Genomic DNA, 27,435 nt, shown 5'->3' with positions numbered 1-27,435 from the left:
AGTCAAGTAAATCAATTTTTCGACTAACCTTTGGAAGCTTTCAACGTCATTTACTATTTTTTCACCATCCATTCTCAGTTTTGTATTGGCCTCAAGAGGAGTATCCACGGCTTTGCTTCCCATCATGCCTGTGTCTTTTAGAAGATCCATAATGTATTTTCTTTGACATAGAAAGATACCTTTGTCAGAGTGCGCCACCTCAATTCTCAAAAAATATCAAAGTTTTATAAGGTCTTTGATCTCAAATTTAGTATGAAGAATAGTTTTCACCTTCGGCATCATCTGCTCATTGTTACCTATCATAATAATATTATCTACATGGACTAAGAGAATAACAATGCCTTGTGACATACATGAGATAAACATAGTGTAATCAACGGTACTGTGTTGAAATCTGATATTAACAAGAAGAGAGCTTAACTTAGAGAATCAGGCATGTGGAGACTGCTTCAAGCCATATATGGATTTTTGAAGTTTACATACCTTGTCTGGTTCGTGATCATATCCCAAAGGAGGATCCATATATACTTCCTCTTCCAAGTCACCATGGAGGAAAGCGTTTTTTACATCAAGTTGAAAAACTCCCCCAATTTTCGTTGGCAACAACTGATAGAAGAATACGAATGGAGTTCATTTTTACAAGTGCAAAAGTTTCAGTAAAATCAATTCCTTCTTTTTGGGTATATCCTTTTGCAAGTAACCTAGCTTTATACCTTTCCATTGTAACATCACTGTTATATTTGATCTTGTAGATCCATCTACACCCCATAGTTGTTTTTCCTTTTGGTAGATTCACCATGGACCAGGTATTATTTTTTAGCAAAGCTTTCAATTCTTCTTTCATAGCAGATTTCTATTTATGTTCTTGCACGACTTCTTTGAAAGACGTTGGTTCTTGATGACTATAAGTTCTTGCCAAAAAAGAAAGGTAATTTACTGACAATTTTGAAAGATCAAACAGACTTTCTATGGAATGCTTTCTGGGCATTTGGTCTGAACAGTAATAATAATAATATCTCAATCTGACAGGCTGTCTAGATACACGATTTGATCGTCGTACACTTTCTTAAACTTGCACATTAGATTGAGCAACTTCAATGTGTTCAGAGATAACATTGGGATTGTGATTTGTACTTTCTTGAAGGTCTTCACAAATCAAGTCAGGATTGTGGGGCATGGGTAATATGGTGTTTGGCTTTTGGCTTTTATTTTCTTCGTGATGTCGACTATCATATGAATCATTTTCAAAAAACTTGATATCTTGAGATATATATAGTCTCTTAGATATAGAATCAAAGCATTTAAATCCCTTTTTTGAGACTGAATATCCAACAAATATGCACTCAACTGCTCTTCTTTCAAGTTTGTTTCCGATTTTTTCTTGAAGATGTACAAAACATTTACACCCAAAGACCTTCAAATGTTTTATGGAGGTCTCTTTTTGATGAAGTAGTTTCATGGGAATTTGATTGTTTAAACTGAAGTTGGGAATGCGATTAAGACAGATTCAACTAGTCATAGACTGGATCAAGACCCAGTTCTAATATAGATCTAGAATCGTTAGACTTGATCCAAACCCAGTTAAATTCTAGATCTAAGATTGATATGTCAAGTTATAAATAGAATCCAAACCAAGTTCTGTTTTGGGTCCAAAACTGATCCATCTAGCCTAAGACTGGATTCAGATTCAGTTCTAATCTAGATCCAGGATTGATCCATCCAGATTCATATTGGATCCAAACCAAGTTATGTTTGGATCAATCTAGATCGAACTGGACCCAGACCCAGTCTGGTTCAGTTCGATCCAGACCCAAACAAGGAACTGAAACTCTATTAGAGTCATCTTGGTCTAGGTTCACACCAGACCAGTCCACTCAGACCAACTCGGTCTGAACCAGTTCGGTCGACAAGACAGGCACAAGGGCATATTGACCAGACTCGGTCTGGACTGAACCGAGTTGGTATCAGACAGACCCAATCCGATATGGGTTTACACCCATACTGATTTCGTTAGATTGACTCGATTCGGTTCTGCCCAGACTGGTTAAATTGGCCGAAACATTTTTTCGAGTTGGTTTGGTCTGAGTTTCATCCACATCGGCCTAGTTGAGTTTTGACAGATCCGACTTAGTCAGATTTACCTCTAGACCGAGTCGGCTTTGCCGACTCACCGAGTCGACGGGTTGAGGTTGTTAGAAACCTCTGATGGATGACTTCTTCCCCTACCTTCTCTCTGTCACTCTCTCTCTCTTTGCAATGATGTCAGCAGCCATAGCTACTGGCCTCCTCTCAATGGACATAATGGTAGACTGATGGTCTTTCTCTTAAACAAAAAGAAGAACGAAAAAAAGGTGAGAGGGTTTACCTCTCTTGATGGTGACGCTCCGATGGTGGTGGCTCTCTCTCAATCGTTTTTTCAAACTCTCTTCATTTTCAACTCTCTCTCTCTCTCTCTCTCTCTCTCTCTATATATATATATATATATATATATATATGTGGTGGGGCAAGTAGGCTCACCGTCGGGGATTTAGATTTTTATAGAGCCCTCATGGTGGGTGAGGATAAGACTTACACTCCCCATAATAGGGGGTGAGATTTATTTTCATCCTCCTGCAGAGAGGGGAAAGTGGTTCCTCAATTTGGAAAACCGTTTTTTCCAATCTCATCTCCTTTTTTTTTTAAGATTATCTTTCCCATGGTGGGTTATACACTTACACGCCCCAACCGTGAAAAAACAGTAGCAGCCCCCGTGCGCCAGTGGGATTTGATCCGAGGCCTTCAGCTTGACACAGGACCCCGCTGACAACATGGGTAACACCTGCACTTTCACTCCAACACTCATTCACCAAACAATCCTGCCACTTTGATCATCATCATCATCCCCAGGATCGTTGTAAAACCACTTATCTCAGTCTATTCAGATATATTGGATCGGATTTATATCCACTGTCATTGGATTCAACTTAAAGAGTGCCGTTTGAGGATGATCCATTCAAACTTGGAGAGAACTTGATAAAAAGAGTTCCATTTGAGGATGATCCATTCAAACATGGAGAATTTGATAAAATATATCTAGAATAACATTTAGAATAAGTTCTGGTCAAAATGGAAATGCAAACGCCTGAATCTTAACCACCACCATAAAAGCATAATAGAAGGGAGCGTATGGGCTCTGATTACATGCTAAATAAATTTCTAATATCTGATGAAGTTAGCCGAAAAACAAAGCAAAGAACTGCATTGAAATATTGATTTGCAAATGTTCAATGATGCAGAGACCAAGTAGGTATCCACCACTCAAAGTGACGTTATACAGAGCACAGTTTTGGATTTTCTCTAGCATTCAAACAATCTATACCTTCAATCTTCGATCTCCTTCTCCACTGCATTAAGCTTTGCTTGGCACCATTGGATGATCACACTCCCAAGATGCAAAAAAATGTGGACGAATTTTTGTGAATGGAGGAAAGAAAAGGGAAGCAGAAGTAAGATCACCTTCCTAGACCTGTAGTGAACCATAGGGCTTCTAAATATGGTTTTTTACCATACTACCGTCAGTTTAATGTGGTTTACATATTCAATTCATTGAATGAATTTAACTGGTAGTGGTGAACATATGTTGGTTTAATCAGTGGAGAGAGAGAGAGAGAGGTAGGTTGCCTCATTTGGGAGGGGAAAGGAGGAGAGAGAAAGATATATAATATATATTGAAAGAAAGTTAAGACTAAAAGAAACGAGAAGGATCTTGTTGTATTATTTTTTATTCATTGCTCAATTATTGTAAATCCTTATCTTCTCAATTTGTATCTTTGATAACGTCGACCATCACATTTGATCCTTATCTTCTGATAACGCCCTTCACGTTGACCCTTGAGGATAATATCGATAATGAAGGATACGGTTATCCTTGATTATCGATCTCATGATCTTCACATTTGATAATGTATACGGTTATCTTTGATTATCGATACATGATCGTCACATTTGATAATGTAAAAGATCATGTAAAAATATTTTACTCTCCCTCAAGTTGGGGCGTGGGGATTGAGAACGCCCAACTTGGTTTTGAGATGAGAAAAATTGTCGGTGCTTAGTGCCTTAGTGAAAAGGTCCGCATACGGAGAATGCAAAGGAATAAAGCATGTTTGAATGAGACCACTTTGAATTTTCTCACGCACGAGGTGGCAATCGATCTCGATATGTTTAGTGTACTCGTGATAAATTGGATTTGTGATAATGTGAAGGACTGCTTGATTATCACAATACAATGTCATGGGTTGAGGATGATTAATGTTGAAGTCCATAAGCAAGTACTTGATCCATGTGAGTTCACAACATGATAGGGCCATGGATCGGTATTCGGTTTTGGCCGATGATCGTGATACAATGGATTGCTTTTTAGTCTTCCAAGAAATCAAGTTGTCTCTGGTCATGGTATAATAACCAAATGTGGATTGACGAGTCATTGGGTAGAAGACCCAGTCTGAATCACAATAACCAACCACTTGAATCTTGCTTGTGAAAGACATTAGAATTCCTTGTCCTGGTCAACTTTTGATATATCGAAGGACCTGAATGACAACATCCATATGAGGCTGTTGTGGCTGACTACTAAACTAACTTAGAATATTGACCACGAAAATGATATCGGGTCGGTTATAGTAAGGTATAACAATTGACCCACTAAATGCCTATACGGCCCTAGATCCTCCAACAAAAATCTATCTTCATTGCTGAGCTTGATATGTGGTTTCATGAGGAATTGACTTGGCTTGGCTCCAAGAAAACCCATGTCCTGCAGAATATTAAGTGCATATTAATTTACGCTGATATAAGAAAATACCATTTTTGGATCTTGCAACTTCACTGTCGAGAAAATATTTTAGTCATCCAAGTCTTTAAATCAGAATTGTTGATTGATGTGAATTTTAAGTTGCTCAATGTATGTAATGTCATCTCTTGCAATGATGATATCATCCACATAAATTAGAACAAAAATGTTTGACCCATTAATAGCCTTTAAAAAAAGAGAATAATCAGCTTTAGATTGGGTGAAACCTTCTTAAAGTAGATAATGTGAAAGCTTGGCAAACCAGTTCTAGAGGATTGTTTGATTTCGTATAATAATTTATGCAACTTGCAAATCTTACGCTCCTCCTAAACAGAAAAACCTGGTGGCAAGTTCATATACACCTTTTCATCATGGTCCCTGTGGAGAAAGGCATTGTTAACATCTATTTGATAGAGATGTTAATTCTTTATCGCTGCAATAGCTATCAAGCATCACACTATTACCAACTTGGCGACAGGTGAAAAAGTCTCATTATAATCCAATCCTTCAATTTTGGTGTAACCCTTGGCCACTAGTCGTGCTTTATACCTTTCAATAGAGCCATCAAAACGATATTTAATTTTGTATACCCACTTGCATCCAACTGAGTGTTTGCCCACAGTTAAATCCACAATCGTCCAAGTGTGATTCTCTTCCAATGCTCTAATTTTTGCAGTCATAGCATCACGCCAATACTGAAACTTCATGACATGGGAAAAGGTTTTGGGTTCTGGATGTTGAGAAATGGCACTTAAGAAAGCACGGTGTCCTTTGGAAAAATGATCATATCTTATGACTTTTGACAACTCATGTTGTGGACCTACTTCTTATGTCGATCGATTGGAGTATAGGAGCAACCATGTAACAACTATAGTCTTTGAGATGCAGTAGCAGTTGACGATTTCTTTTAGATCTTCAGAGATGAACTTGAGTAGGCCCAACGGTTCCAGAATTTGGATCAAGGTGAATGGGGTTAGTGATCTCATTGTCCGGAGTGTCACTGGGTTCTTGAATCTCATAAGACTAAGGCTCAAATATGGGAATTGGTAGGATACACCCCTCCCCTTTATCCAGAGTGTTGTGATCTTGAAAAGGAAACACGTTTTCATAAAACTTTACATCCTCACTTACAAAAAACTTTTTTGTTTCAAGATCATATACATGATATCCTACTTGACCATATGGATATCCTATGAAAACATCTTTGTGTGCATGATTATCAAACTTATGAGAGTAATATATGGTATGAGCATAGCACAAACATCGAAAAACACATAAATGGTTATAAACTGGGTTTTTTCCATGAGCAGATCTCTATACTTGCGCTCGACCACGCTATTTTGTTGAGGTGTTATAACACAACTATGTTGGTGCTCAACGCCCTTTTTCCTTAAAAAACTTTGCATGTCATTCAAGAAAAACTCAGTTCTATTGTCTAATCTAAGACTCAAAATTTTGTTATTGAATTGATTTTCAACAATAAAAAAAAATGATATGAACTATGGCTTCTGATTTGTGCCGCATAAGGTGAACCCATGTAGTTCTGGAATAATCATCCACTGTGGTAAAAATATATTGTTCTCCGGATAATGAGGTAGTTTGGTATCTCCTTCCCATATGTCACAATGGATTAGTTGAAAATGTTTTGACGAAGAAACTGACCCGCTAGGGAAGGGAAGATGAGTTTGCTTGGCCATGTGACATATATCGCAATGATCATGATGAACACAACCACGCAATTTATTATTATTTATAAGAGTTTGCAATCTAGTATTTAAAAGATGCTCAAGTCTTAAATGCCAGATGATGAAATTAAATGAAGAACTATTCAAGAAAAAATTATCACCGATCTCAAAAACATAAAATCTATTACGTTGCTTACCCACTCCAATCTTCCTCTTCGAGAGATGGTCCTAAAAAGCACAATGATCATGATAAAAGAAAATATCACATTTTAGATCTTGGATCAATTTACTCATAGAAATAAGATTAAATTTGAACTTTGGAACAAAAAGGACATTTGAGAGATTGGATTTTAGTGCCAAACATACACTACCTATGTGAGTCGCATGCGTAGAAGATCTGTTTGGCAATCCAATAGGAGGGAAAATGGTGAACTTTGAGAACATTAAATTTGACAATGAATTAGTAATATGATTTGTTGCGCCCATGTCTATGATCTAGTTTTCGGGAGCTATGGAGCAAACAAAGGAAAAATCAAGATTACCTGTTAGGTTTACCGCAGGTGCTGGTTTGGGATTACCTAAATTTATCGCAACTAATATTTGGTCAAGTTATTCCTGGGTAAGTCACTGAGGCTTTGGACAGACATTGACTTGTTGCATTCGAAAGTCACAGAACTTGTGCTGGCCTAGCTCCATTGGCAGGCATTGGCAGAGATACCAGATCGATTCAGAAAACTGAAGAGGTGAAAACATTTGGCCTTTATATAGCTAAGTTTTTTATAGTGATCGCACTTTGGGCGGACATGATTTTGCCGTTTTTTATTAGGATATGCATTGGTTTGAGCATTAAAACCTTTTGTGATTGCCGCCACTAATTCTTGATTAGTCATGACCCTAAGGTCACGTTATTTTTTTTCTTGCACAAGTAGTGCAAAAGCCTTAGATATATTCGGAAATGGTGTCATCAAGAGCAGTTGGCTCCTTATGACACTATATCTCTCATTCAAACCCATTAAAAATTGCATAAGTCTTTCCTGGTCTTGTTGTTCATTGTTGTTCTGCATGTACATGGCAGAATGATCATGTATGTGGGCAGCTCATCTCATAGACCTTTCATGTTTGTGTAGTACGTTGTCACAGAGGTTTGCATCTGTTTGAGATTAATGATCTCTTACTAAATCTGATATATGCACGAGGCATTTGATTGAGATAATCGCTCGCAGAGTTCGGTCCATACTTTGGCTGTAGTTTCAGCATAGATGACGCTTGAGGATAAATCAAGATGCATTGAGTTGGGTAGCCATGATAATACCATGTTATTTGATCGTTCCCAGGCAGCAATGAATTTTGCGGGAGAAGTCAGTTTTTCGATAGATCTATCTACGAATCCAAATTTATTTTTCGCAGATAGTGCCATGGTCATGGCACAACACTGTCTGTTGTAGTTGTCACTGGTCAATGGTTGCGATATTGGCGTCATACCAGAATTGACTGAATAATGGAGGAAAAATAAGCTCTCAATTTCTTCAGGATTATGAGTTGATGCACTTTCCATTCTGCTAAAAATAAAGTTAAGACTAAAAGAAATGAGAAGGATCTTATTGTATTATTTTTTATTCATTGTTTAATTACTAGGTACAAACGATATATATAGAGAGAGAATACACACAACTTAGAGAAAAAAAAAACATTTACAACAACCCATTGGATGTCAATAACAAAGATAACTGCATTATCTTTTCATTTATTGTTGATAACGTCAATCTTCACATTTGATCATGTAAATCATTATCTTCTCAATTTGTATCTTTGATAACGTCCTTGATAACACTGACCTTTACATTTGATCCTTATCTTCTGATAACGTCCTTCACGTTGACCCTTGAGGATAATATCAATAATCAAGCATATAGTTATCCTAGATTATCGATCTCATGATCTTCACATTTGATAATGTATATGGTTATCCTATTATAAATCTCATGATCTTCACATTTGATAATGTAAAAGATCACCTAAAAATCTTATATATATATATATATATATATATATATATATATATATATAGAGAGAGAGAGAGAGAGAGAGAGAGAGAGACGAAAGAGGATCAACATTATCACACATGAAGATCAACAAAATGTTGAACCCAACAAAATAGAAAACAAAACTAAAATATAGAAAAACAAAAGCAAAAGGAAAAGAAACTACAGCCAGCTAGCAACAAACAACAAAGCCAAGCTCAACCAGGATCCTTTGGAAAAGAAGGAACCACAGATGAGTGAACGTTGTTCAGACGGAAGGAGAGGTCTCTAAGATGCATACGTAGAATCGCGTATACATCAACCAAGATTTTATGGACAAGATTGTTAAGGATGACCGAAATTTGACGGAAAGTAGCATCATTGCGTGCCATCCAAACAAACCACCAAGTAGTAAGCAACCATGTCTTCCAGATCAGTCTCCACCGCTTGCAACGTCTAATTTCAATAGGGCCTAGGAGCAGATCAAGCGCAAAAGACTCCTCTTTAACAATTACGTTCGGAGATCTCCACGTGCTATTAAATAGGGCCACGAAGATTGGGCAGGACCAGAATAAATGAAAAGTAGTTTCTTCAGCAGCTTGACACAGCACACACCAACTTGAGAACTGAAAGCCCAACTTCTTTAAATAACTGTGAGTCTGAACCCTATCATGCAAAATTAACCAAGCCAAGACCTGAGATCTTGGGGTAGGGTCCTTACCCCATAACGCACACTCAGGGAACCAATCTGCCCCTGGGGGGAGCAACGATCTATACACTTTATGGGTGTGGAACGCACCATTTGGTGCAATAGCCCAATGCAACCACTGATCATAATTACCTGTATCCCCAATTTGATCTCTGAAGGACGATAAGGCTCTCAGCCACATGCTTCGCAAGTGCGAGATCGCCAGCCCTCGGGTTCCATGACGAAAGTTAGATAAATCAGGAGCACCATATTTAGCATGAAGCAAACGAGCACAAGGAGAACCTGGTTGATGGGTCATCCAACATTGCTTGGCCACAAGAGGAATATTCCTCTGTCTTGGAGCAAAAACACCAAAGCCAGCCATACGCTTAGGTAACACCAACGTTCGCCAACCAACCAAATGACGCTTACTCTTAAGCTGACACCCAGACCAAAGAAAATCCGTCATTAAACGACAAATCTGCTTCTCCACGCCCAGAGAGAGAGAGAGAGAGAGAGAGAGAGAGAGAGAGAGAGAGACTTATTTGTGTGGAGTTAGAGAGCAGTTCGTCACGCGGGCTCAGCCTGTCATATATACCTACAGTAGTCATGCTGGTTGCATAAAACTCCAAGGTTAGGACCCTGCCGTTGGGGCTTATGTTGACTATGACTGCAAACAGATCAGATATGGTCGGATATCCAATTTGGGTTTGACATGTTTTTGAAATATGTGTCTTTTAAGTAAAATCCCCATATTCAGATTTGTTCAATAAGATCACCAAATCAGCATTTTAAGTTAGATTTAGAGTTGTTCTAATGCATTTTTTTACATGTAAATGGCTTGTATTGTTCCTTTTGTTTGGATCCAGTATTACCATACACACTTCGGATTCAGATTCAATCTAGCCTCCCAGGAGCTGATCCAGATCTGAATATGGATTTGGATCTGACAGGATCCAGCCTGAATCCAACCGTTTGCACCCCTAGTGTTCAACATTTTTTGTTGGATCAGAAATCATTTTTGGAACAAATCCAATCTACATATTTATTCTTTTAAGAATAAAATACAAGTTTTTTATATATTTATGGTGACCATAAAAAGTTTATAATTGGATTCATGTCCACAACATCAAACCCATTCTTTGTTCCAAATCTCAGATTGAAACTTAGAATTATTTAGGGGTGGCAAAACCTGACCCGACCCGCCAACCCGCCTCTTAGGCGGGTTCGGGTTTGGCAAAAATGAACCTGTTTAATAAATGGGTCGACCTGCCTAACCCGTTTATTAAACGGGTCAGGTTCATGTTAGGGGTATGCCAACCCGCCAACCCGGCTGACCCGTTTAATAAACGGGTTAGGCGGGCGGGGCAACCCGCCAACCCGATCCACCAACCCACCAACCCGCCCCACCAACCTGATCCGCTAACCCACCAACCCATTTACCTGACCCAACCCGTTTATTAAGCGGGTTGGCGGGTCATGTCGGGTTACCCGTTTAATAAATGGGTCGGGTTCGTGTTTGCCACAGCCGACCCATTTAATAAACGGGTTGGGTTCAGGTTGAAGTATGCTGACCCGCCAACCCGACCCGATTGCCACCCCTAGAATTATTGCTTAAAATCCGGATTCAGGTTCTAATAAATCATGGTCCGAAGATCAAGCCTCCATCTATCCGCAGCTGTACGCCACTACTAGATCCATTTGGTCCAAAGATCCACTACTAGATCAAGCCTCCATCTAATGAATCATGGGCTGTACTAGATCCATTTGCACTCTTAGGCCACTATTAAAATGGTGAGTTATTGAATCCGAAGATCAAGTCTCTATGTGTCTGCAGCTGTTTGTAAAAGTATGAGCAATTTTGAGAGAAGGACCAGAAAATTTGAGAATGTATTCCACATGTCCACACGCCTTCTCACGGCTTAATTCTTTTACAAACTCCTCTTTCAAGGAACCATTGATCTTACCCAAAGCGCCATCAAGAAATCCGCCCGCAGCTCTTCGCTATCCAATGATTGTTCGGTTCAAGCAAAGCAATTGACCATCCATAAATTCATCATTTGATGTATGGTGTTTCACCACCATCATCACCATCTTTGATAATTTGATATACCCAACATGGGTATCTAGAGCGCGCGTATTCGGAAGTTCTCTTGGGTAGAGAGGAGGATCGAATCAAAGCAAAAAGGATGCGTTTCTTTAAGAAGATCGCTAGTTTATTGGGGATCTTCAAGGACGAGAGCCATGATCATGATGGCGGTGATCATGACGATGGTCATGTGGGTGTGTCCAATGCAGATGATGGCATCGTTAGGCCCTCCATAGGGTTCAGCGTGAAGGTGCCTGTGCCGGTGGAGAGGCCTTATACGGGGCCCGTCATCACCGAATGTAATCTTGGAGAAGGTGGAGTCCAGGTAGTCAGTTTTTCCTTTGTTGGGGTCTTCTTTTTTTGTTGAATGATTGTGTGGTTACATTGTTAGTTTGGGTATTCAATATCTTAAGATGTGTTTCTTACGAAGTATTCGATTGTGTAGCGCGTTTCTTGATGTGGGTTTCGTTGATTATTTTGAATTTTATGCAAATTTCGATGCTTACGGGAGAATTGGAGCACGGTGGGTTTTGTGGTGTTTGTTTTGTTTTTCTTCTTTTGGAAGATTTCTGTTTGTGGTTCTTTCTTTTCTTCATGTAGAGTTTCTTGTTATCTCATGCTCCCGTGTTGAAAATAGAAGGTGCTCTCCTTGAATAAACTTTTTGATGTTTTTGTTGATGGGTTTTGTCATTGAACTGCTGAGTATCTTGTAATTTTCATCTTCCTGCCTGGAAGTATAGTGCTTCACTAGTTGCAGGATTTAACATTTGGGCCGGGTATATTCTTGGATAGTTGTGCTTATTTCTTTATTTTAGTTACTTCTCCTGACAAATATGGGAATTTGGAAGTATAATGCTTGGCAATCTGAATAATTTGTACAGGGGGTCTTGTCCATTCAGCTGCTAGATGCATATTCGATGCATTATTAGTCTTGTTGAGATGTCCCTTGAATTCCATGTTACAACCCCAACACGTCACTTGAAGAAAACCATATTGAGGATTTTTTGGAAGCCTGTTGTGGTAGCACAGGGGCCCGGCCGTTAGGCCCGGGACTGTAGCCCACCACTGACTTGGTGGGGTTGTGGGGGCGAAGCCCCCACGTATAAATACTCTTTTAGGGTTTTCTTGCTTAGGTAACTTTTTTGTGAGTTTGGGTGTTCAGTGCAGCTTTAGGTTTTCTATGACAGAGAGCCGTCATCTACCTTTGTAATCCCTTTTTGACAGTGAATCTCTGCTCCTCCGCCGTCCGTGGTCGTAGGCCATTGGCTGAACCACATAAATTGTGTCATTGTGTGTACTTGTTTTCTTCTCTCTCTCTCGTGTTTATTTTGCTGTGCAACTTTCTAACAATCCTCTTGAGCATTTTAGTTTTTTCCTTTTCGCCAAAAACCCTGCTGTTTTTGCAAGTGGGGAATGGTAGATATTACTAACAACCTTCTTGGTATCAACTATTTAAAATTTTGGTGGTAACGTCATCAGCCGTCACAGACATGATGATGATAATGTTAGAAGTGTTATCATGCTGACATACTTGTTCGATCGATGCCCTCTATCATTCAAAAAGTTTAGAAATTCATGCTCTCAGAAACCATGAAAATGCTTTCTTGTAGTTCTTTAAAGGGGCTGGGTTAGAACTAGGATGGTCAGACATTGATGCAGACCAAAGACTAAAGGAATGACGAGGCTGATCCTCGTTATTTTGTCCACAATAATGTATAAAATGAAAGACACATCACAGATCCAATTGGTAACGACTGAGATATGTATAGTTTATGTTCTATAATTGCATCACCTGATACGTGGAAAAAAAAAAAGAACAGCTTAGCTTGAGTGGAAATAATAGAATTAGTTGTTCCTTTGCCTAACCAGAGAGGAGCAGCCATAAAATATCTAGTCATGTAATAGATAAATGGGTGTTATGCATGTTTGAATTGCATAGTGTGTAATGGTCTGATGATATGATGTGCATGGACTAGCTGCACAAATCGTTAGCTAAATAATTGTTCTGATCTGCATATATTCTGCATGATGATTGCTGTACTGCCTTGATGCATTTTCATCTCCAAACATTTTCCCCTTCTTTTCATAGAAATTCATGCATAAGTTTTTTTTTTCTTTTTGGTCTTTTTCTTTGCATGTTAGAGAAAGTTTTGTTACCCTCTCTATACAAGCACATACACATTTGACTGCTCTAGTTTTCCCTTTTAGTTGTATGCTTTTATCTTTTTCTGCCTTCCTTTGTCACCATAAACCAATAAAAAGTTCCCTTTTTGCAAGAATCATATACTGTTATTAGTTGCTGAGTTTGATTTTATATGGCTAGTACATGTTCTCTAAAAGCCTTCATGGTTCCTTCTCTGAAAACGGCTAAATTTCTTGTTGTTAAACTATTGGTTATATAATCAGTTTATAGGCTCATAGGAAGCCTTTAATAATGCAGTTGTTCGACCATTCTTATTTTTTAATGAGACCATATTCGACCTCTTTTATTATGTTTTAGTAACTGAGAATAAAATGTAGGGTTCCATCTCATTGAGAAGTTGACTGTAGGCATGACTTTTAGTAGGTATTTGGAAAGCATTTAACTTGTGCCCCGATGTTGTTCTCTCCCTACTTTTGACATACTCCTGTAACATGGTTTTCTATGCAAACTATTGATAAAATTTTAGGACATATCAGCCATTGGAAATGTAGCTTTGTAATTCTTGTTGAGGAGGTTCATGCTTGACAGCTTTGAATGCCAAAAGATGTCACTCTATGTGATGCTCAGGCTTATGACAGTGTGTCAGTTCCAATAATTAATGTCCTTCAAGTCTTGGAAGACAAAATCTGCAGGAGTTTTAACATGGCAAGTTCCATGCTTTCCCTATTAAAAGAGTTGCATATATGTGCATAAACAGAAACGTTGGTGTGGTGCGTTATATAACTTTTGGCCATAGGGGGCTTTGAGACTCGTATGATGTTTTATAGAACTTTATCATTGCTTAGGAGAGCAGAAAAGAAAAGTATTGATGTTTTGAATTCAAGTCAAGCAGGTTCATCCTGGAACATAACATCCTTATGCATCCACTTCACATGTTGGGTGTTTCTGGTGCATTCAGCAGCTCTGTGAATGGTTCCCTGGTAACCTTTACTTCGATCAGAGAAACTACTGAAGAAGAGTCTGCACAGGTTGCAGACACGATCAATAGGAAGAAACCTATAATGTCATAACAGTTTATTGTTATTTTAGCTGTTTGATCTTCCATCATGCTAGTTTCAACAACTCTTATTCCACACAGTTCTTCCTAGCTGTGTGGCCTGTTGTAGCTATCTGGTTCACAGGTTCAGGGATTGGCACTATGCCATTCATGATTCAACCTAAATACATGCAGTCTTTGGTTGAATGTTCATGTTTGCTATGATGCATTTGTAAATGGTGCTATTGTTTTTGCTCATGAGTAGGTCTAAACCAAGGTTGCCAAATTAGGAAGTAGAAGCGGAAACGATACGGGAAGCGAAAGCGAGAAGCGAGGCATTTTGAAATTTATAGGAAACGGGAAGCGAACTATCAATTTGAAAGCGAAATATAAATAAAAAATGAAGCAATATTGCAACTGAATAGGAATCAAACAAGAAGCAAATAATACCTAAAATAAAATTGATTATTCTTATATTTCATGATTTTTCAGTAAAAAAGTTAAATTTTTGTTAAAATCTAACAATGATGGTTACCAATTTAGAGAAAGTACATGGGAAGTGAGTGAAAGTGTTAGAGGAAATACATGAAAAATATGAAAAGAAACGTGAGAAAAACATATAGGAAACATATACCATGTGTGTGGGAAGCATAGAAGAAGCGTGGGGGAATCGAGATTCCCACGAAGTTTCGGAAGCGAGGAGTATTGCGCTTCCGAAATGACTTTCCGGGAAGCGTGCTTCCCACCTACCTAAGAAGCTTCTGGTAACTCTAGTCTAAACAAATGACAGGTGATTACATGGCAAAGTTTATGCTTTTAGAGCTTTATGCAATTTGATATGCCTTGAAAACCATAAATACCTGGTTCTTGCTTTCTGATTTAAGTAAAAATTTTGGCCTGAGCAAGGTTGCCAGACTAGGAAGCAGAAGCGGGAAACGATATGGGAAGCGGAAGAGAGAAACAATGCATTTTAAAATGTATAAGAAGCGGGAAGCGATGAATAAAAAAACAATATAAGAATTGAATGAGAATCAAAATGGAGCACAAATAAAAACTAAAATAAAAGTGACTATTCTTAAATTTTATGAATTTTTAGTGTAAGAATTAATTTTTTATCAAAATCTAAAAATGATGATTGCCAATTTAGAGAAAGCACATGGAAGCGAGTGAGAGGAAACACACAAAAAACATGAAAAGTAGAGTGAGAAAACATATAGTAAGAATAGATGAAGTATTGAAGTGTGTGGAAAGCATAGGAGAAGTGTGGGAGAATCAAGATTCCTATCAAGTTATGGAAGCGCGGAGTATCACGCTTCCGAAGCGAGTTTCCGGGAAGCGAGCTTCCCACCTATCTAAGAAGCTTCCGGTAACTCTAGGTCCGAGTGAATTGCATGCTTTTGAGACAAATATACCTGCACAATTCACATAAATAGCGGTTTATTGGGTGGATGTCGAAACGAGCCCACTGCCTATGACTCGAAATGTAGAATCCATTGTTTGATTATCAAGATAATGGCACGTGCATCACATGGCTGTGTCCACTCAAAAAAAGAAAGGGAAAGGTTGACAGGGCTTTCACATCCAAAAGTTGTCAAAATAAAAATTCAATTATTGGTAGCTGGTTCACTTACTGCAAAAGTTAATCCGTGAAGACTGTATGCTCAGGAGTGGATATGGGCCTTATGCTTGATAGTGAAGAATTTGATTTTGATGATATAGATTATAACTTTAATAAGACAAACATATTTCCTATTTGAATGCTGATTATCACTCCTTGGTTTAGTAGTAGAATTTGCACATGAAAATGTGGTCGGTACATAAACTGACAAGCTAAGCAAATAGGGAGACGGGTTCCTGGTGCTTTGTAGTTTGGAGATAGTTAAATGCATGGGGGGGCTATACTTCCTCTTTTTCATAGTTCAGATTTCAGCAAACATGATGCTGTGAGCTGCAATTGCTTCATCTACTGGAATAACTTAGAAGCCATAAAGGAAAATTAGGAAACATATTATTCAGTTGGAGAAAGTTTGCTGTGAGTTGGGAAGTGTGGTGATACTAAAAAGATTTAGAGAGTGGGATGGGAGTATTTTTATGAGAACATCTTTGAAAGCTCACCTACGCAGAAAAGGTTGGGGAAGATGGAAAAGGTTAAGAGCTCAGGGCTCCCAAATGAAGCTTCTTTAAGCATAAGATTGTCACGTATTAAGAACAATCACGGGGTTATAACTGCTTGTGATGGTCACACGATTGTAGGTTTTATATAGCAATTTTACTGGTTCTGATGGTGAACGGTGATGGTGGTGCTTACCTTAGCAGCAGAACAGCACAGCTTCCATGCTACCAGGGCATGAATGACTGTCCCTGCAGAAACAATTAGCCTGAAGTCCTGAATTGCATGAATGACTGTCCCTGCAGAAAGTGGTTTGGACATGAGTTCAGTTGCTGTGTTAGTGTTGGCTCCATGTTTGTTGTGTATCATGTGGGTATGAGACTGCTCTTAATATTGTCCCGTGATTTAGTCGAAAGATGATCAACATTTCAAGTTACTGTCCTGATTAGAGACACATCACCCATTTGATGATCTGACACGACTCATGCTATTCGTGCTTCGAAGGCACTAATCCTCATGTGCAACAGGATGTTGTGGGACTCACCTAAGATTTCTCAAGTGACTTGAGTCAACAATGGCCCATATCATGTTCATTGAAGAGGCTCAAAAAGTTTATACGGTATAATGGTCGTATACTGATTTGAAAATGAAGACACTCCATTCAATGATAAAGCTTCCATCAGCGTGGATGGAATAAACACAAGGCAAAATGTTGGTGAAAAAGGAAAATTTTAATAAAATAGCAAAAAATAGGATAAGTTCAGCTCTATTCTACGAGTTGGCTTGTAGTTTGTGCAACCAAAGATAGGAATGATTAATCTCAACATCGTGTTGAACATGACATTATGGATATGTTTGGCTGCTTTTTTGAAAAATGACATGGAATCACGTGAGAATTGAAATCTCATTAGATTCAAAATCACATGATCTCAATTCTTGTGATTTTGTTTTTCATGTTTGTTTAGTGTGAAGAATAAAAGGATCACACCTCCGCTCCACCTCACTTCAGCTCACTAAAAAACAAGGGAGGGAAGAGAGTGGAGCTCACAGTAGGCGAGTTCCATCTTGCCATCAAGGAAGAAAAAATAGAGTAAGGAGTGGTGGAGCTCACTGGTGGTGGTTTCTGGCGAGCTCCACCCCACCTCAGCTCAGGGAGGAGAGTGAATTTCACTGATTGGCGAGCTCCATCTCGCCATCAAAGAAGAAAGAACATAGCAAGGAGGGGGATGGAGCTTGTTGTCTGTGGTTTCTAGCAAGCTCTTGTGAAGAAAACCCTTGGAAAACGTGCCCTGCACAACCACCAGAGAGAAGAGAAGAAAAGGAAGAGAAGAATTCTAAAACTGCAATGGGACGTCTCACCCCAACCTAGGGTGACGTCTTTTCTTATATATTAAGATATATGAGAAATTACAATAATGCCCTTTAAGTGCTAAATACAATATTAATGTTATATTTGGATTTGGATCTGGATATGATTCAATTCAAATATATTCTTAACATGCCCCCTTAAACTGATCATGGTGGAAAACCATGGACAATTTGGATTTCAAGTGCCAATGATGGTTCACAGTAAGCGTTTTAGTAAACAAATCAACCACCTGGTCTTCGCCTCTAATGAACATTGGTTGAATCTCCTTAACCTTGACCTTTTCCCTAACAAGTGTTGATCTATTTCTACATGTTTCATCTTACCATGCTCTACTGGATTCGTAGAAATAGCAATTGCATTGCGATTATTAGAACACAATAATGAACTAGAGATGTGTTGATGTAATGTGTTTAATCCATGCAACTTCATCAGTAACGGCTGCCATGGCTTGATATTATGCTTCAATACTAGAGTGTGCCACAATTTTCTGCTTTCTGCTAGCCCAAGACACTAGGTGAGAATCCAAATAAACCCCATAGTCAATGACTGACCATTTTGTAAAAGAATCATGAGCCCAATCAACATCAAAATATGCAATAACTTTAATAGAAACTTGATTGCTCACCGAAACGGGCCTAACATATACAAGACCATATGAAAGAGTACCTTTAATGTACCATAGAATTCTCTTCACAACTTCCATGTGCTTCATTTGAGGTTTATGCATGAACTGTGATACCTGATTTACTGAAAAGGCTAAGTCTGGATGCGTGAAAGTCAAGTACTATAAGGCTCCAACAATGCTACGATACTTTTCTAGCTCAGGAAGTTCATCATCAACCGAAGAAGCATCACCTAATTGAGTGTGAAGAGTCATAGGAGTGTGCACAAGTTTACACTGTATCATTCCACTGCACTGAAAAATATCTCTAGCGTACTTATGCTATGATATGATAAGACCAAACAATCTGGTCTTTGATCTACCTGTAGACCAAGAAAAAACCGAATGGGCCCTTAATTTCATATAAAATTTACCATACAAAATAGATTTCAGCTGCTCAATTTTTGCACCATTCTTCCCTGTAATGATTATATCGTCCACGTATACCAAAACAATGGTAAGATCAGACTTATCATTGTGCACAAACAAAGAGTAATCACAATGGCTTTGCTCAAACCCAAGAGATCGTATCACCGTGCTAAAAGTATCGAACTAAACCCGAGAGACTTGTTTAAGTCTATATATAGCCTTTTTTATCTTAAGCACAGTGGACCGTGTATCTCCTTCAGGATAACTAGGTGGGGTACCAAGGATAGAACAATATGAATTGTGCCCATCCGAGCAACTGGGCTGAATGTTTCATCAAAGTTTAGTCCATGTTCCCGAGTATAGCCTTTCACTAACCTGGCTTTAAAACGTTCAATGCTGCCATTAGATTTTTGCTTAATCTTTATACTCCCAACAACATCCAACTACATTCTTATCTGCAGGTCTAAGAACAACTTCCCATGTGTGGCACTCATGAAGTGATGCAATCTCGTCATTCATAGCATCTAGTACCCAACTAGAATTTTTACTAGCTTCAGCAAAGGACCTTCGCTCTTGAGTATTATCAAGAGCAGCAGCATATACCTGAAAATCCAACAAAAAAGATTTATAACTGACCCATCTGTTAGGAGGGTATCTGCTAGACATAAGAATGGAAGGTTCCTGCTATTGGATTAGATTATCACTGTGTAAACTGACTGGCTGCTGAACTAAGTCGCGATCAATGGATGAATTATTCTGTATCACATCATTAGAAGCACCTGAAACCAGATCTGTAGTAGATTTTGTATGCTGCTGTACCACTTCACCATGTATGACAGCTGGCTCATTATGCATAGTTGACTGCATGCCTTTTCTTCTATTATATACATGTTTAAAGAATTGAAAAGATGGCACTGTTGCTGGCTGATCACTATCAGCTAAGGGTGCGTCTGCTGAACCTGATAATCCAGCTGCAGCTGTGCAATTTTCAGCATGCCATGCCATTTGTGTGGAAGGCCAGAAGGATTGTAACAGGTTATTGTTAGAGGGCTGTATTATGCCATGCCATCCTCATGAAATATAACATGACGTGAAACAATGATTTTATTAGCAGCATGATCAAAACACCTGTAACCCATATATTCCTCATCATATCCAACAAATTGTTACATGGTGGCCTTGGGGGATAACTTGTTTCTCAGTGCACCTTCAATATGAACAAAACACCGGCAGCCATATGCCTATAATCGTGAATAATAAGGATGTGTTCCATACAACAAAAAGTAGGGAGAGTTTTTTCAAATATTGGATAGAGGCATTCTATTTATCAAGTAAACTATTGTATGAAATGCCTTTAACCACAAACCATCCTTAGGATTTGCATCATACATCATTGTTAGAGCTGTTGCCATAATATGATGGTGTTTATGTTCAACAACACCATTTTGCTAAGATGTCCTGGAACAACTCAACTCACGTTAAATTCCATTATCGTGTAAAACTGTGTAAATTGATGTGATATGTATTCACTACCACCATTACTTCTTAAGGATAAGATTTTTCGAGAAAACTAAGTTTCGACATACGATTTAAATCTACGAAATATTAGAAGGACCTGATCCTTGGATTTTAAAACATATATCCAGGTAAAGCGTGTAAAATCATATATGAAAATTACATAATACCTGGATTTTGACAAAGACATAACAAGGAATGGCCCCCAAACATCCAAGTGAACAAGGAAATGAAGCTCTTTTATTAGATCTAGAAAAAGAAAGTTCATGGCTCTTATGGATACAACAACTAACACAAGAAGATACATCAATAAATCCTCTATTACATAGATTATCAAGGAGAATGGAGTTACAATGATCTAATCTGCGATGCCAAACATCAACCCCTTGGTGAACTCGTGCACTTGACAACGCAAATAAGGAGGTGATGACAAAAATTCTGGAGCTTTATTCAGGACATATAGGTTCTCGCATCAACGAGTGTCTGATTTGTGTGAATTCTCTTCACATAAGCAAAAATGGAGAAAAGTAGAAACAAAAATTAGTATCATGACAAAGTTAAGAAATTGAGATAAGGTTTTTTTGAAGATTGTGAACAAGCAAAGTATTAGACAAAGAAAGAGACCCTTTACTAGTAGGAACAACTGTTGTGCCTATATGGGTAATGTGGTGGTGTTTTCCATCTCCTGTTATCATTCTTCCCTATTCGCAATAAGGTTTAACAGGAGAGAGTTTACCTTAATCCCTTGTAACATGGTGTACTGCCCCAAAATCCACGAGCCAGTCTTGAGAAGAAGAAGTTGGGTGATGTCCTAGCATGTGAGGCATTCCTGTTGAAGGTGAGGAATGCATGCTGGCAGCCCACGAGTTCCTAGGGTTATGACTCTATTGGAAATTAAGTTGTCCAAAACCTTTACTAAGAGTCTCCAAATCATATGTGGGAGGCCAATACATTGAATTATATCTTTAGTAACTATTAGAACACGTGTGATGCAGTTCGGTCAAGATACGTTCACCGCACTAGCCAACGACTCACTGGTACATGCAGGTACCTTGCTGACGGACGCACACAAGTACACTTATGGCACAACGCTCTCAAGCGCAACTTGGCACACAACACACGCAGGTGCTCTTCTTATTAGATTATTGACGCACGGAGGTGCTATGTCACTCACAACGCACACAAGTGTTAAGTGTTTCACTGTGCTCATAGGCACTAACAAACCACGAGATGCACGCAAGTGTCACTGCGCTTGCGCACCGCAGTTCTTGTGACATTGCGCACTGAAGATGCGGATTCGTGGTCTGCACTAATTGCTAAGTCGCACTTCATGACTAACAAAAGGCAGAGATGGCATTTATGAATGACAATGGTGCATGGCATAATGCTGAGTGCCATGGTGAGACTTATAAAATGCAATGTTCATGATGACCTAGGTCTAAAAGTGATGCTCTATTTTTTTTCAAAGAAAGAATGAACTATCCCTTGCTAAAAAAATTTAGAACAAATTTTGAAAATGAAAATTTTCATCTGACTGGATGCTTGGCATGTAAAGTGTTGCAGACATGAGAAGAGTGAGTGCGTGCAAAAGTGAGTGTGTGCAACTTGTAATACTCAACAACAGTTAGTTTGATTCTTTGTTAATGTTGATCTGATTTCACTTTTTAATTTTTTTTCCTTAATTGAAGTCATCATAAAATAAACACTCACTCTTCTTCACTAGAATAAATCTTTTGTTGGTCCCTCAACTTTCAAAATTCATACCAGCACACATAAGATCATGCTTCAATAGCTGCCAATCTAATATAGGATCTAGGAAATTAAGGAGAACATATTCCTTGCATGCCATTTGTGGGCTACTCTTTGTTTCTCTCTCTCTCTCTCTATATATATATATATATAGGGGAATGAAAACCTACCCATTAGAAAACCTACCAAACATACCCACTAAGAAACATTTTATCGGATTTTTGGTGTTTTTTCAAAATTTTGACCTTACAGATGCGATCTATGCACTTGTTTCTATAGGAATAAGTTCTTTGAACATTTGATTCCGATGCATGGATAGTTGTCACCTAGGTACGGGTGTAGGTGGGGGTACGGGTACGGGTACTGAGGGTACAACACGACAATTCAAAAAAATGTGGGTACGAGGACATGGCTATATATATTAAATATCACATAAATACAAATTAAATTCAAAATAAACTGAATGTAATCTAAATATATATTACATACTGGATATAAAGTTATAAACTGAAAATATAATTATAAATTATAAATTAAATACGAACTTGTATGTACGGAAGGTGAAATGGTGTGTTGACACGGGTACGGAGGGCAAAATGGAATGTCCGTGTGACATAGATGGATAGGTTTTTATAAGGTTTCAAAATCAACAGCCTACAATTTTCATAAATTTTTGAGGCTCTAAAGACCATTTTTTCCATCCAAAATGCATGATCCAAGTGTCAATTTCTAGTAAATCAATCATTCTGAACACATCTGTAAGATCAGAATTTCAAAAAAACACCGGAAGTCCAATAAAATGTTTCTTAGTGGGTAGGTTTGGTAGGTTTTCATTCCCCTATATATATCGTTGGTTTTTATAGTTTCTGGCATGTTGTTCTGGTGAGCAAGTTCAGCTGAAGTTCCAACTCGTTTCTCAGCTACCAACCTTAACAGAAACAGAGGAAGAGCACAAGTGAGTCTATGTATGCAACAATGTAATATCCCTCTTTGCTGGTGGCATTCATTTCCTTTCTCGCATTCAAGGAGGAGCCATGCCTTTGTCTTGCTTGCTATTTGTTTTTTTCATTTTTTGCTTTTTTGTGGGTATTTTATTTCTTGTTTAGTTGGTTTCACAATAGCAAGATATCAGAACTTGCATATTGGAAAAATAGTGCCTTGTTGGCTATCTCCATTTGCACATACATATATCTTTGGTTGTTATTGTTTCTGGCATGTCGTTCTGGTGAGCAAGAGATTGAGCTGGAGTTCCTACACGTTTCTCAGCTACCAACTTTAAGAGAAACAGAGAAAGAGCACAAGTGAACCTATGTATGCAACAATGTAATATCCCTCTTTGCTGGTGGCATTCATTTCTTTGCATTCAAGGAGCAGCCATGTCTTTGTCTTGCTTGCTATTCTGCTTTCTCGTGCGGTCTTTTGTCTGGATATTTTATTTCTTTTTAGATAGTTTCACAATAGCAAGATATCAGAACTTGCACATTTGAAAAATAGTGCCTTGTTGGCTATCTCCATTTGCTATCTATTTTTCAGTTTTCTGTTTTCTTGTGTGGCACAGTGCGATATTGTTTTTTTAGTTTGATTTCACAGCAGCAAGAGATCAGCAATCCTGCATTTTATATATAGAACTGGCTCATTCAACTTTGAGATTTAGTTCACAGCATCATATATGTGTGTGTGTGATGTTTGCATACCAGTACGATAAGTGAGCACATAAGCGATTTTGGATGAATGTTTCTTTAACTATTCTTCTAGCGTATTGCTTTCATATTTCATTCCTTAATAACTAGCAGTGGGCATGCAAAATCATGGATTCGGTCTTGTTTCAAATGCTACCAAACACTACTGATATGAGCAACTACAGGGCTTCAAATGGTATGCAAGGCGGCTGCGGGTTGATGAAGATGGAGATGTAGCAGAAGAATTCTTGGATGAGGTCTTGCTGGAGAATTCATCTCAGGTAGCCATGGATAGCACACAGCTGCAATCCAAGCTTGTAATCCGATCGGCCAGGCCTGCAAAAGTGAAGAACCAGGCGATTGCAACAGATGGCAACATACATCAAGCTGTAGATCTAAATGGAAGGTTGACATGGGTGTAACATCACCATTTGTTAATTCACATTTTTCCCATTGTACTCGTGATGAACAAAAGTAAAACTCTAGAATGTAGCTCATTTTGGTTAACGGAAACAGAACTTCAGAACACAAACATTACTCACAGTTAAGCAAAGATGAAACCACCACCACTGACAACTAGACCGGGTAGTTTGAAGCTGTAGTGCTGGTCGACAGGAAGCAGTTGATTCAAAGATGCCATGTATGCATGGAGGAACAGGTGCAATGTGATTGCACACTTTTAGTGTGTAGCTGCACCTGATCACCCAGTCTTTGGGATACATCCTGTCAGCGGTGGGGCCCAATAGCAGATGATGGGTGATCAGCTGCAGCAGCGCACTAAAAGTTGCCATCACATTGCACCTGATCTGCCATCGTATGCCTATTGGCCTCCTTTCTCTATTACATCGATCTTTCTCGGCTTGGGTCATCGTGGCCTTCTTCTATACCTGCAAAATTTCCAAAAAAAAAAAACTTGAGTCGATCTTCTATATAGACGGTTGGCTTTGTTTTCTCTCTCTCTGGGAAGAAACCACTGCTATGGTTCAGATGTCCCATTAGGGGGTAAAGAGGTGCCATGTTGACTGTGACCCTGTTTCACTTTTTGGGCTGTAAAACTCTCTGCAAGTTAGTTTTCCGTAGGCTTCTACCTTGCTTCCAGGGATGCCGTGCAGCTCTCGTGGGCCATGCAACCCTTGCACCACACTAGTTTCTTTCGCAGAAGGACCCATCCCATGCCGCTCTCGTGGAGAAATGTCCTGCTTCGGTCCATTTGAGTTGGTCGGGTTTACCTTCGGACAGCTGCACCTGATCCAAGGCTAGGAGATCGTCCATGGGCAGTTCTGCCACCTTGCTAGGACAGAGTCTCGAATTGTCCAAGACTCGGCATGTGGGTAGTAGGAGCATTAGCACAGTTCACCCCAGAAGCTAATATAATCTGTGGGGAGTTTTTATTACGCTCTTCTTAAGCAAGTGGAATTGGCACAAGGAGTGGTTTTAATGGATGAGAATGAAGTGAATACGGGCAGTAAGATCAACGATCTATGATTATGCGGTGATGATTTTGAATCCTGTAAACCAATCTTCAACCAATGTTTATAACAGCTATTTCAATGATTTCTTATTTTTTTATTCAGTGGGTTATAGATTCTAATTTTCTCGAAATAAAAGCCGCAACTGATTCCCCCCTTCTTTGGCTCCAAAGATTGACTCCACTTTCATTTTCAAGCAAACCGATTATCCAAGTTTAATCAACCATCAATGCTGTGAGTTTTGTGAGAAGAACCTCTCTTATAAAATTTTTGGCATCCCTTTGTAGAAAAAAAAGCCAGGATGCACGTATTCATGTTACTGCACTTGTTTTAGGGTAAAACAGTAATTGCATCACATTTAACAGCAATTTGATGAAAGAAAACCTTGGCCTTTTTTTTCGATTATTAGCAAACTTGGAGTTGGTCATTATCCAATTAGGAAATTTTTTAGGTGTGTTTTTAACAAAAAAAAAATATATCTAAAGCATAGAAGGTCTGTTTTTTATTATTGCAAAAACTTTAGCTGTGCTTTTTACCAATCTCTTTAGCATTTGGAGGTGCATCGTTTTTGAGCTCATTATGTTGCATGTCTTATTCTCGGCAGCCTGCATTCTCCTCCTGCCCTTCTTTCACCAAACCATAAAAGCAAAGCATGAAGTATGGCCATCAACAACAGCATCTCTCTCTCACTCTCAGCTGTGGTTCCGTTTCCATAATCCATCTGCAAATCCAACCAATCCAGTTCCGACTCTGACTTTGAAACCCACCCCAAAGTACCATTAACAAACGTTTTTCAACGAGCACTTGAGCAAAATCATAGCCCAATATTTAACAGCAGCTGTCCTATCACATGTTTTAGACGTTTCCTGCAGATCTCCTGCATCCAGCATTGAGGTCGTTTTGGAGAAGCTGAATGGAGATGGAGCCGAACTCAGGGAAGGAGGATCAGGTGCAATGTGATTGCATTCCTTGAGTGTATCACCCACCATCTTTGTCTGAGGTACAACCTGTCAACTGTGGAGCCCAACAGCAAATGGTGGGTGATTAGGTAGAGGAGGGCACTTAAAGTACGCAATCATATTGCACCTGATCCCAATTCGAACTCACCAGGTTCAGCTAACTGCGTATTTGATGCAGGAGCTCAGCATGGTGCAGTTCGTGTCTAAGAGATTCATTTGGGACTAGTTCTAGTTTAGGGTTATGCATCAATCTTTCTTTATTTTTCATTGCTTCTGCTATGTGGAGTAGTAGTTGATAAAGATAGTTTTTTCTGAGTCCTCAAAATCAAAGGTGCATCAGTATTCCAACGAAGCAGGTTATATGTTCCCCCCACTCAACAAGGTAGCTACATCTCATGATTGGGGTCCCAAAGAGCACCACGTATGTAAGCATGTGCGGCTCGTATCCTCATGTTTGTAAGCATCACTTAGCGTTGGAGTTTGATGCGATTGCAAAAACTTAAGTACTCTTTCCTTCGTTGGTGCCAAAAAATACAATGATTTTAGAAAATGAATGGTTGTAAAGACTTAAGTACTCCGAAAATGGTTATTTAAGACTCAGTCCCTGCAGGATTATCCTAGAAAAGAATCCCCCCTGGAGAAGGCCATGAACATCAACCCTCTCACTCTCTCTCCCTTCTCTTTCTGCTTCTGTGCACATCCAGCTGACGATCCTACATTGCTCCATCAAGCACCGACTGACCCGCAAACTGACTATAGCATCGTTCAACTTGATGAGTTGTGGAGCCTGATTCAGAGTTTTTGCCCTTAATTATAAGAGGGGGGTCTGAGGGCTCCCCCCGGCATGGGTAGCATCATTCAACTTGATGAGTTGTGGAGCTTGATTCAGAGTTTTTGCCCTTACAAGAGTGGGGTCTGGGGGCTCCTCCCGGCGTGGGTTTCGCTGCGCGGTCAGCGCCCCCCGGACCAATTTTTTTGAGGGCCTTGTATAAATTTTTTCTTTTCTTTCCCTCTTGTAACTATTGAAAAAGAACAATAAAGTGTTTTGTTTAATCGTGGTGC

General features: G+C 39.0%; 1 protein-coding gene across 1 annotated transcript; it reads left to right on the top strand.

Moving 5' to 3' along the window:
- Nucleotides 1-11,308: 11,308 nt before the first annotated feature.
- LOC149819230 (uncharacterized) lies at nt 11,309-24,477 on the top strand. The gene is made up of 2 exons (XM_089984027.1): nt 11,309-11,639; nt 24,131-24,477. The coding sequence occupies exons 1-2, from the start codon at nt 11,415-11,417 to the stop codon at nt 24,365-24,367; spliced, it is 462 nt and encodes a 153-aa protein (XP_089840153.1). The 5' UTR covers nt 11,309-11,414; the 3' UTR covers nt 24,368-24,477.
- Nucleotides 24,478-27,435: the final 2,958 nt, after the last annotated feature.

This window comes from Nuphar pumila, chromosome 13, assembly GCF_984573655.1.
Source record: "Nuphar pumila chromosome 13, dmNupPumi1.hap1.1, whole genome shotgun sequence".
NCBI lineage: Eukaryota > Viridiplantae > Streptophyta > Magnoliopsida > Nymphaeales > Nymphaeaceae > Nuphar > Nuphar pumila.
Note: the sequence above shows the minus strand (reverse complement) of the source record. Positions and strands in the feature narration are given on the sequence as shown.

What these genes read in the sequence shown, in the direction of transcription:
- LOC149819230 (XM_089984027.1), top strand. Translation starts at nt 11,415, where the DNA reads ATGCGTTTCTTTAAGAAGATCGCTAGTTTATTGGGGATCTTCAAGGAC. An exon ending in TTGGAGAAGGTGGAGTCCAG is followed by an intron (nt 11,640 to 24,130) that starts GTAGTCAGTTTT and finishes GAGCAACTACAG; the next exon opens with GGCTTCAAATGGTATGCAAG.